The sequence below is a fragment of the Boleophthalmus pectinirostris genome, unplaced genomic scaffold, assembly GCF_026225935.1.
Source record: "Boleophthalmus pectinirostris isolate CB_2022bp ecotype Guang Dong unplaced genomic scaffold, ASM2622593v1 HiC_scaffold_8, whole genome shotgun sequence".
NCBI classification, from domain to species: domain Eukaryota; kingdom Metazoa; phylum Chordata; class Actinopteri; order Gobiiformes; family Gobiidae; genus Boleophthalmus; species Boleophthalmus pectinirostris.
Genome location: NW_026571515.1, coordinates 19,313,336 through 19,326,130, shown reverse-complemented (window position 1 = coordinate 19,326,130; position 12,795 = coordinate 19,313,336). Strand labels below are relative to the sequence as shown.

General features: G+C 39.1%; 1 protein-coding gene across 1 annotated transcript in view; it reads left to right on the top strand.

The window, feature by feature from the left end:
- Window positions 1-12,795, top strand: part of chchd6a (coiled-coil-helix-coiled-coil-helix domain containing 6a) — a 70,606-nt gene that overhangs the window by 45,185 nt on the left and 12,626 nt on the right. Inside the window, exon 7 of the mRNA XM_020922441.2 lies at window positions 2,371-2,506. Coding sequence (XP_020778100.1) covers window positions 2,371-2,506 — 136 coding nt within the window. The remainder of the gene's footprint in view (window positions 1-2,370; window positions 2,507-12,795) is intronic.

Below are 12,795 nucleotides of genomic sequence, written 5' to 3'. Positions count from 1 at the left end.
TAGCTACTAGTGATGGGTATTTTTTTTTTTGGAGAACCGGCTCTTTTGGCTCGGCTCACTAAAGCAGCTGGCTCTTTCGGCTCCCAAGCGACTCTTGAGATTGTTTTGTTGCAAGCAGGACTAAACCAGAACTGAACCAGGACTGAGTGTCGGGCTCGGTCTCTCCCTCACTCGAGCCCAAGATTAGTCGTGGTTTATTCATTTTATGCTGAACTGCAGCCAAATATGCACTTTTTTTTACCCTATGCACACGCATATTTCTGAAAGTTTCGTTTTCAGCCGCTGCTGCTGTCAAACTACGGGTCTACATGCAGCTTGAAGAGAAAAAGTGAGAAAGAGAAAACACGGCTCCCAATAAGAAACATGCTCCCGTTGTTTGCTTCAAAGAGCCGGCTCTAAGAGCCGCTTCAATCGCGACCGACCCATAACTCCTAGCTAGTAAAAAAAACTAGCGCTATTAGCCTTTAGCCGTAAAAACGTGTGCGCCGCGGTAATTAATTATATGCATAAATGTGGATCATTCACACGTCTAGTCACAGCTCATTTACATATCAATGCAGGTCCAGTAACAAATATACGGCCAATATAGTCACTTTACAATAGGTCAATAGAAAACAGCCTGTTTATGTGCGGGAGCTACAGCAGCTAATCGCTAACAAAACCTAAACTAGCTTCAAAGTCGATGTATTTCCAACACTCACCGCTCACACAGGCTCCTCCTCACATCACAAGTCTGCACTAATAAATGTCCTTTTAATCCAGACTCAAACTGATTGTCCGTAAAAAGAAAATAATCTCAGTGTTGCGCACGGCTGCGGGTGTAAACAATAGCACGTGAGTGAAGTGACGTGACTCTGGGGGTGTGTTCAGGGACAGTATGGACACAGACACAGACAAATTACACTGCAGATAAATACTGATGCGGAGCCACATATTAGGGCATTTATCTGTCTGTAAATTGGATTAAATGGACATAATGTAGAGAGTCTAAGCTTTATAACGAGGTATAACATCCCACGTGAAATATCGGCCCATATCAGCAAGCATATCGGCTGATAGCCGATATGTCTCCAGATGTTCATATCGGCCAGCCGATATATCGGTCGGGCTCTACTTGAAACCCTACTGTAGACCTGACCTGCAGGTTTTATTGGTTTGAGTTTTGAGAGTGTTTTGTTTCATTCACACATGTTTAACATATACACCCTGCCTATTTAGGCTGAGTTCTTCTCTCATACAGAAAACATTTTGTGATGTCATGTGTTAATACAGGAAGTGCTCCACTTTCTTTTTAAACTTCATACATCTTCGCTAGAATGGATGATTTCAGACCTTGAATTGCCAATCTCTACTTAAAAAAAGATAGCTGCTAACTTGAAACCTGCTACTCCATGACATAACAATGTGAAATAGTGCATTCTGAGCTTTGGAGATGTAGATAGATTCAAGTATATTCAAGTATGTGTGAATGAAACTAAACACAACTCCAGGCATGTTTTTGATGAGATAACAACATTTTAACATGGCTTAAAGGGACAGTCGGGAATTTTGGACATAGGACCTCATTTCCTAGTTAGTCAGAGTGTTGGAGACGTGTGGAGACACTTTTTTAAATATTCCATCCAGTCCTTGTATTTGCAGAGGTTGCTGGTGCTAGGCTAGTGTATGTCAATGGCCATAGTTAGCTTGATACTAAAAACAGTCTTACCCACTCCATAAAGCACCCGAGGCAAATCTGTTATTATGTCGGTGTCGACAGAGTAATTTTAGAACTAAAACCAACCTTGCATTTGAAGGATTTATGTCTGGCAGCAGCAGCCAATTGTACTTCCCGATGGAAAGCTTGGCAGTGGTGGACTGATATCACTGAGCACCTAGAGAAAATAGTCCCTCAACATACAACGATTCATGCGATGAACATTATTATTGATAGAGCATTATTCTATCAACACAGACATTTACACTGTCTGGCATGATGATTGTTTTGCCTCGGGTGATTTGTGGAGTAGGCAACTGTTTTTAGTGGCAGGCTAACTATGGCCATTGACATGCACTAGCCTAGTACCAGCAACCTCTGCAAATACAAGGACTTGAAGGAATATCTAAAAAAGTGTCTTCACCCATCTCAAACACTCTGGCTCACTAGGAAATGAGGTCCTATGTCCAAAGTTCCAGACTGTCCCTTTAAAGCTCACAAGAATCAGTTTAATGTATTATAGGACCTTTAAGGATGGCCCTATGCCCATCTTTGCTATGAGAGAAAAATTTATGCAGCGCTTTAGTTATGCTATCGATGTTTCCTTTTGTGTACCGACTGATGGGACCTTTTCTGTTTAAATCTAATCTAATTTTTATCTTCTGTCTTTTCAGACCTCGCAACACAGAACCAGTTTGTACCGGTCTTCAAGCTCAGATCCTCTCTTGCTACCGTGACAACAAAGACCAGACGCTCCGGTGCTCAGACCTGGCCAAAGAGTACATGAAGTGTATCCAAGCTGCCAAAAAGGTATACATAAACTACCAAAAATACAGCCTGATAAACGTATTCAGAAACACAATGAGTATTTTTTTGTATTCCATCCCAAATGCTTTTAAGTCGAAATGCTGTGAATGCTAATTATAAGAGTGACATTCTAAAGTAATGTCATATGAAAGCTCAAAAGAGTCAATGATTTATGGACGTTTGTGGCTAACAATGCATTCGGAGTGCTGGCGTTTGAAGTTTCCTGCCGAGAGAGATAGATGTTTTTATTTCCAGCGCTGCTCCATGTCTGATGTAAAAGAAAGAAATAGATTTTTTTTCCTCCCAACCACGCTGTCAGAATTGTTCTCAGGGAGTTACGAACAAAGCCACAAATCAGATTGATAGGATTCAGAGCGCTGTCACTTTAAGTTTTACATAAAAAAACATCTTGTCATTAGAAGTAATTTTCTGAGTCTGATGTAAAAGTCTGAAATCCGACTTCTCTCTCCAAGACTGGTGCAGGAAGACTTGTTTTGCTACACCAGTGGAAATGACACTTTTGTTTTCGCACGGCGCTGTAGCATGGCTGTCACATCTGGTATCGTCTTGTCATCTTGAGGTTGCAGAGTTCATACAGCAAAATTGTTTAAAATCTCTTAAAAGTAGCAAGTTGATGAATAATTTATTCTACACTATTGCGCATTAGTCATTTCGTTTTTTGCATCTAACTTTTTCGGAAGTTAGAAGTTGTGAAAATACATGGGGTGGTTAGTCCTGAATAAACTGTAAATTTGTAGGGATCATAACAGTGGGCCTGAGGAAGGTAAGTTGCTTAATTTTTATTTTTTATTTCTTGGAATTATTTTCATTGCTTAATTTAGTAAACTTTAACTTTATTTTTTGGTATTTCCAATTTTGACAAATAGGACTGCTTTCTCATCTATCTTATCAGTCAGTCTTTGTAACTCTTACATTTATTGAACTTTTATGTAATTTTTATGGTGTACATTTTTCGCCCAAGTCACACTGCAACTAAATAATTTTTGCAAAACGCATCAATGCAGATCAACTCAAGGTTCTGGACCCCGAATCGCCTATAGTCACCTCTACTTACAGATATCTCAAAGTCCATTATGAATATGAGAAAAAAATGGAAAACTGTGTATACAACAGCTCGCTTTAAAATTTCTGCTGTAAGCTCAAATCAGCTCTGTCCATCGGAATGTAAAGTCTAACCTTTCCTCTCAAACTCCGCTGTCCTGCATTATTTAAAAGTTCCCCAAGCATCTATCCAGGAAGTTCAAAAATGCAGTCAAACTCCAAAAGACAGGGATCTGCTGCTGGAGGACACTGTACTGGAGGTTAGTACAGTGGAGGTATTTGCACCCGTGATGCGTTTCCTTCGCTTCATAACAGTCTGCTCACATCTACGCGTTACTCATGGGTGCGGCGGCATCCCACGGCATACAGTAATGCAACAATGTGATAATCAGCTTGCGGCGACTTGATTCCTTCCTTCTAATATGGCTTACAATACGTGTGTGTATTTTTAATGACACGTGCGTCTTTGTAACGCTGTGTATCTTGTCTTATAAATGTAGAATGCCCTGCGTGTGTGCGTCTAGCCCTTTCCTAGCATTAGCCGGTGTGAGATAACGAGCAGTGAAAGCGAGACTCTTTGAACCCTGCCTTTAAAACAGCCAGCCACATCACACGCAATTTGTGTTGGGCCTCAGTGGTGCATGCGTAGTCCGGCGTAACCTCCACATCAAGGTCTTCTGCTCCTGATTAGCCCTGAGGCAGCTCTCTGACTTTCACCCCTATCAATTTGAAAGTTTACAAAGTTTTGGCCCCCGTTTTGTGTCTTTAAAAGCTGTCAGGGTTAGTTTGGTTACTGCTGACAACTTGTTTTTTCTCTCCCCACCGGAGCCTCTCTGTTGTAGGCCGGCAAAATGGGCAGACTAGTTTTGAAGAAGAAAAATATGTATCTATGTCTAACAAATGTCATTGTTAATTAAATGTAAAGATATTGACTGCATAGCCTTTGAAAACATCGATTTTTTTATTGTGATTTTCTTTCATTTTCAATATTAAATGTACTTAACATATTGAATCAAAGCTTGACGACTAAATATCATGATAAAAAACACATGTCTTTTATACCCCTGAAACTGGAGTCCTATCTGAAGAAAGAGTATAAAGATTGGTTTATAGTCCAGCATCAAGCCTCGCTCTGCTGATAGCTGTCTGACCTGAACCGTACAAGCATCTGTGGAGCTAATCAAGGTCCAAGTGCGTCATGGGAATCCAAACAATTACATAGCATTAATCATTTGTTTTTCATTTACTGTGACAATAAACAATCACATTAGGGTCATATGCGGACATTCACGTGTAGTCTTTGTGGATCAACCAATTACAGCCCTTGTGTTCAGTGGAAATTCAATGCATAGTAACTTTTTGGCTGAGGTTTATGTCCACAGCGCAACAAACACCACAAGCTTTCTGATTGGCTTGGCTGCATCGGGAAGCTGTGCCACACATCTGTAGGGATTTGACTCTGGGCTATAAACCAGCCTTAAAAAGCTGATTTGCATTCAGTGTTGTACAAATTATTAAATTAGCCTTATAGTTGTAAAGAGAAGCAGGAGATTCTTTTAGTTTAGTTTATTCACTAGTAAGAGAACTGACGACACTCAACGCAATGTCCATTCAAGTTTGGCCATGTTCCATTGTGGGGAGCATTATTACCTCCGCCAGGGAGGTTATGTTTTTGCTGGCGTTTGTCTGTTTGTTTGTTTGTTTGTTTGTTTGTTTGTTTGTTTGTCTGTTAGCAACATAACTCAAAAAGTTATGGACCGATTTTGATGAAATTTTCAGGATTTGTTGGAAATGTGAAAAGGAAGAACTGATTTCATTTTGGGGGTGATCCGGAAGAAATCCTGGATTCTGGATCACTTTGAAATTTTAGTTAACATTAGAGCCCGACCGATATATTGGAGGCATATCGGCTGTCGGGCGATATGCTTGCTGATAGGGGCCGATATTTCACGCGGGCATGTGATACATCGTTAAAAATCTTAGACTCTCTACATTATGTTCATTTAATCGAATTTACAGACAGATAATTGTCCTAATATGTGGCTCCACATCAGTATTTATCTACAGAGTCATTTGTCTGTGTGTTTGTCCGTACTGTCCCTGAACACACCACAGAGTCGCGTCACTCACGTGCGTTTGTTTACACCGGAGACACAGATCCAAACATTGAGATTATATTCTTTTTACGGACAATCGGTTTGAGTCTGAATTAAAAGGACATTTATTAGTGCAGACTTGTGATGTGAGGAGGAGCCTGTGTGAGCGGTGAGTGTTGGAAATATGTCGACTTTGAAGCGAGTTTTGGTCATTTGTTATGGGTTAGCTGCTGTAGCTCTCGCACATAAACAGGCTGTTTTCTATTGGCCTATTGTAAAGTGATAATATTGGCCGTATATTTGTTACTAGACGTGCATTGATATGTAAATGAGCTGTGAATAGATGTGTGAATTATGACATTTGCGCATATAATTAATTTCCGCGGCGCGCACGTATTTACGGCTAAAGGCTAATAGCAGTAGTTTCTTTACTAGTTATGGGTCCGTCGCGAACGAAATGACTCTTAGAGCCGGCTCTTTGAAGCGAACGACGGGAGCCTGATCCTTATTGGGAGCCGTGTTTTTCTCTTTCTCTCACTTTTTTTCTCTTCACGCCGCATGCAGACTCGTGGTTTGACAGCGGGAGCAACTAAAAACAAAACTTTGAGAAATTTGCGTGTACATAGGATAAAAAAAAAAAAAAAAAAAAAAAACGAGCATATTTGGCTGTAGGTTAGCCTAAAATAAATAAGTCCCGGTTTAATCCTTTTTCAGTCCTGGTTTAGACCTGGTTCAGTCCTGATTCAGTCCTGCTTTAGACGTGCTTTAGACCTGCTTGCAACAAAACAATCTGAAGAGCCGCTTGAGAGCCAAAAGAACCAGCAGCTTTTAGTGAGCTGAGCCAAAAGAGCCGGTTCTCTAAAAAGAACTGGAATACCCATCACTAGTGTCTAGAATGTGATGCAAAAAATCCATTAAGCCAACCTACTGTCTGTAAATATGATGTAAAGAGGCAGAATAACAATAAATGTTGCCTAAATAAACCCAATTTAAAATCCACCAGAGCCAAACCTAAGTTTTTTAAACAATTCAACATTTACAGTGAATTTTTACATCACTAAATATATCGGCGATTATATCGGCTATCAGCAGCTCCAACTCCCTTTATATCGGTTTCATATCGGCTTCATATCGGCCACAGCAAAATCCATATCAGTCGGGCTCTAGTTAACATTGTGGTAAATGGGGCCAAAAATTTTGTTTCTCAATATCTCGGTTAATTATTGACCAAACCCCATGAAATTTGACTCAGGGATAGACAATCGGATCCTCTTTCATATTCCAAAGGCTGATCCGGATCTGATCCAGAAGACTGATTTTATCGCAATTTATATAAAAAATGGGGGTAGTCCTTGGCAGAGGTCTGCGCTCTCTGAGTGCTTTTCTAGTAATTTATGATGAGATATGTCTGTTCTTCTTGGTACAGCAGTGATATTTCCCAGTGACTCATTATATAGTGGTTGATAATTGCTTAAATTACCACTAATATGACAATATAAACTTGCGATAATGGTTGGTTGGATAAGATGGATATAGTTAATTTATATTAGAACAGTAAATACTTTCTCTGAACTTTACAAGTTGCTGTTCTCCAATGTTTTTATTTATAACTGACTGATGTTGTTTCTTGTATGTACTTATACTGTTGGCCTCTTCTAATTTAAGTCTTACCGCTAAAACATTTAATTTTTCTTGGTGTTAGTTACTTGTTTTATTCTCCTTGTTTTTCTTGGCAGCGTGTGTCACCACAAACTTTAGCTCATAAACAAACTTTTCTTTTCTTTTAATCCCAGCGACGACAAAACAAACTCACCCTCCTCCTTTCCTTTTCTTCTTTACCTTGTGTAAATTTCACCCGACCACTGCGGGTGAAGGTGCGTTTTGTGTTAACTTAATCAAAGCCGAGAACAGAGTGGATCAGGGAAGGCCTCCAAGGACACAAAGCGACTAGTGTTGTTTGTCTGATCCTTTTGAATGAGTGAAAGACGAGTTAATTGGAAGAGAATTGGGCTGCACATTTCGTCGGGCCCTAGACAGAAGCCAGTACGGAAGCGTTTTTGATCAGTAACTCAGCGGGTCAGCGGACAAACCATCATATCACCACGGCGATGGTTCTTTACATGTCGCTGTATCTTTGACGGCAAACGAGGAAGCTCCCCACAGTGTCCCGTCATTATTTTGTGGACGCTGACCGCTGTCCGACTCCTGGGATCTGCAGTCATTTAGCAGTCCACAGTACACACACATGAGTGGTGTGGGCCCGTGGGGGATTCTCAAGTGATTTAGCGCCAATCTCCCAGAGCCTGTCTGCGATGCGTATCAATGTCAGAAGCTCTCAGAGAAGTGGGGAAGATGGACAGATAGAGAATGAGAAAACACAAACCCCCAAAGAATGTAGTAGTTTGCAAACACTCCAGAACCTATATTTTAGGCAGGAATTGAAACGCTCATTTGACCATTTCAATCAAAGAATAGCTCATTGTTTATTTTCTAACTGTCACAAAATGTAATCCAACAAAAAAGCACGTCCAAATCAAATAGATAGACAGACCTTTATTGTCTATCTGTCTGCTTGTCCAAATGGTAGGACAGGAAATGTTGCAACTAGTTAATAACATTCATAGGATTGAGTTTAAATGAGGCACTTTAGAATTACTGTTTATAAAGGATTGGCTATTCAGTTACCATATTTTTCGGACTATAAGGCCCACCAGATTATAAGGCGTTATATCAATAATGTTGAATTGAATCTTGTCTATTTTCATACATTAGGTGCACCGGATTATAAGGCCCATTAAGAGAAACAAACAGATGACCCTTGAGACTGATATCTCAGCCCAGACATCCACGATCCATTGTCAGATCATTGTGTAACTCGACCGGCGTTGCCTCCCTGTCTTGGAGAATGTGTATTATGAATGTGGATGGACAATTTAAGTTTTTTTTTTTTTTTTACAGAATTGAAACTTAAAACCACATAGCTCATTTGCATAAACTATAAACTCTGGGAAAAAAAAAAAAAAAACAGCTTGCTCCTTGTGCTGCTGATGCGGTCAGCATCTGTTGGACTAAAGGACATGACTCAGCGGAATATATGTGTTCTTTCTGTGACAGAGGATGTGCTGATGATGGTGAGTCTTTTCTGTGCTTGGATTTGGTTCATGTGAACCTTTTCAGAGATTATAAATCTATACTCCGTGAGGCTCCTGACTACAGTAGCCATAATGCTCTGACAATCCATCAATATGTGTGGCTTCATAGCTTACCAAAGTTGTACTAAAACATTTTTACAGATTTTTGAGCACCGTGTACCACATACAGTCATTTCGGTTCAGTAAGCACAACCAGAATGAATACATAAGGCACATTGAATTATAAGATTTTTGACAAAACTAAAGGATTTTAAGTGTGCCTTATAGTCCGAAAAATACTGTACTACTATGAACCAATGCATACTGTTGCTATATCTTAGGAGTAATACAGGTCACCCACTACAACCACTCCATCTGCTGTAGTAGAAATTGGAAGATAAAATCATAAATGATCCACAAATAGGCTGATTTATTCTCATAGAAAATCATGGGTTTGTACTTAATCAGAATTTCATTAGTACGGGTTGCTTGATCTCCATTTCTGAATTTAACAGAATAATTGAAATTGGTTAAAAAAACAAACAAACAGAAAAACAAATTGAAATTCTAGTTATTCAGTTCCCTTCAGTGTTCTTCTTGTCATTGTAACTATATAATCTTATCTGTACAGCATGGTAATTTTGGCAGCAGCACTACTCTGGAGACCGATAAAATTATTCTGAATCAAACAAGATTTTGAATTGAAATATTTTGCGGATCATTTTGCGACCACAAACTTGATATCAAATCAAGCAACCACTGTATGAACCGCAGACTTATTAACTTGCCTATAGTAGGGTTTTGAGTCTCATTCCATTTTGAGACATGAAATTGACTATTATTTTCAGTTAGTTGGAAACTGTCAGACGGGGTGAAAAAGCACAGAAATGGCAATGTTCCTATATGCTGACAGTGTGCTGGAGTTTACAAGCCAATATATAGAATCTGACCAGCCAGATATAAAAGATGAAGAGTGTGGCAGCTTGTCCAGTCATAAATGTCTTTGGGGCGTCAGTTAGGTCAGATTTAGGCTCTACAAAATCTCAGAAAGTCTAACTGCAGAATCCTCTCCTTCACCCGCACTGACTATCTACACATATGCTTCTATAGTGTCCTGCTGAGTGCTGAGGCTTTGGGGAGTTCACGTAAAGTGGAGCTGCCAGTCAGTCTGCTCAGAGAAAAGCAGACGAAAGCATGGCGCAATCACAGTACCACAAAACAAAACTGGAAAAAACATTCTTAGACATTATACTGTTTAATAAGTAACTGTCACATATAGAGATTTATTGGATTTACATTATACTTAGACAAACTTTATTCATCCATAAAGGAGATTATTTGAACTCAGTAGCTCACACATTACTATAAATATAATAACAAAGAGTAACGGTATAAATGGTAATGATACACTGAAAATATGTAGTAAAAATAGCAGGAGATTGGTGTCAAATAGGCATAATTATTTAAATATAAAATAAAATCTAGAAATATAGTGACAGATATATTATTGACACAAGAAATCGTATCGAATCAGTGTTTTCTTTGAGCTTTTTTGTACAATTAACATTATCTTGCTTTCTTCTGCTGTAGTGGGGCAGTTGGGTAAAAAAAAAAAATGTTTACTTGCCCCTGCTCCAATTATTATGATTACCACTGCTATTGTAGACAGATTACTACCTTTTCATGTGAAGATACTGACATTTTGAGTCTCTTTTAGTCTCTGTCAGTTAATAAGTTAGACATTTTTTTCAGATTGATTCGTATTAATCCACTTATGTTATCTGTCAGTCACTGCCATGTTGAAATGTCCTGATAAAGGCCAGTACTATATAATACTATAAATAAAAGTATCTGTCAGCTGTTGAGCGTCTGTTGAACAAACTGTCTATGGTGTTATGGTATTTCATAAAATTGTGATGCTTGCAGGCAGGCTGATGTTTTTTTTGGGTTTTTTTTGATCCACAAAAGACATGTCTCTGGGCTGTGAGAACCTGTGAATAGCTCTATGCGGGTTTTTTTTTTTCCAGTTCGACCTCTGCAGCTCTCGGGTTTGCTGTCCACACCACTGGCAGCCATCACTACTTATAGTCCACGTAGGAGGACTTGCTGATGAGATGTCAACCCCGAGACATTTCTTCCAAATTTATCCAACCTTCTACCATTGACTGTCCTATTCCAACAGGGCGCCCTTAACACCTCAGCACAGCCTTGCTTTCAACTGTCCTTAGTTCATAATTGAAGTGTGACTGGGTGGTTCCGCGTGGGCCCGAAGGTGGGTTGAATGTGTTAAAAAGTGACACTTGTGGCAGCTGGCCTGGCAGGTCTGTTGTTCTAAACGCCACTTAATACATTTTCACTTCAAGGTTAAGATGGAACATGCTGAGTGGCAGTATTACCATTTGAATGATTACATATCACATTTTAATATGTGCTGGTTTTAACCTTTTTAAGCTCAGGGCATCTGCTGTGCCACTTCCAAAAGGATTTGAGCAAATTTTGTGTGGGCGAATATATTACTACTAGATGGTAAAAGATGGAGCTTTTCCATACTTCTCATTGTTACTTGTATCAAATGTTTACTTAAATCACTATTGTACTGTATCATAGTCACTGATAATACTCCCTTTGCCTGTTGAAAGTAAAGGCAAAAAAAAGGTTCTGGGCTGGTGAGGTTATGTCAAAAAAAATAGAGATGATAAACAATAATACTGAAACAAATTTTTGTCACTGAAACAATAGCCTTAAAGCATAATTGCCCTCCAACATTATTCTAAATGTACAATATGGTTAAATACACCAAACAGCAATAAATACATAGCAGAGTTATGCACTTTAGTATTCAGTTTGTATCTTTGAGTAGTTGTAAAAGTTATATATTCCACCCTCTATATCGCAAATTTTAGTGTAGTACAGAAAGATATCAAATTAGTTCCCCAGTAGTACAAAGAAAAAAATACCCTCGAGAAAGTCCCAAAAATTGATTGATCCATCAAACTTATATTGAATGATAACTTGAAATTGTAATTTTCATGACAGGCCTACCTACACGTAAGTGTGCTGACTAACAACACACATTCTTCTATAATCAACTCAGTATTCCTTTATGATGCAAACATGTAAAAGTTTATTTGAGAACCTTTTCTAGTGATTTGGTGGGGTGATTATTGCGAAGTTAAAGTCATGTACTCCAGCCAGAAGCATTCTATAGCATTTTTAAGAACCCTGTTGTGATTCAAAACATCGTGTTGCGTTGTGTAGCATTTGGAGGCCTGCTTAGTGTGTCAGTCCGAATCCCTGCGGACAGAACACTATGCTGAACCATGGAAGAAAATAGTTTCATCAAGTCGAGATAAGTTCAAAGCAAACCCCTATTGACAACACAGATATACTGATAAGAAGTCTGTATCTGCGATCATCTGAATGCACACAAACATTCACAAAGGCGGAGAGTCCCAGCGGTACAAAATCTCATATTGATTCCTTTTTTTCTTTTAGCTCACTTTTAGCGCTGATTGAACAGGACTCGTGTCGGCGCAGAGATCAGAGCCGTGCTGCTATTCTGCCGCTGGATAACAACGTAGGCAAACAGACTAGTGAGTAATACAAATAGAAGGTCAGGATAAACAAAGTACCTCCTTAAATAACATATGCTGCTGATGTAAACACTCAAGTAGAATGACAGGATAAGGAATTGGAGCTTTGTACTGCACTGGGACAGGTATTTGTCCTTAGTGATGAATTAAAACTAAAGAAAATGGCGTACCTGATTTTCGAAAGGAGGAAGTAGTAGTCTAATGATCCTGTATGAAGTCGAGTGGCTCAGTGGTTACACCATTTGTCCATTAACCTCAACGTGTTAAAATAAGTTAGGGGAGTAATTAGGGATGTCAACATTATTTAGTTAATCAATAATCAGGACTTTTCAGATCGCAATGTAATCATAAGTGCTAAAAAATAATAACCTTGGCAAGTTTAGAAGCCAAATTAAGTAATTTCCATTCAA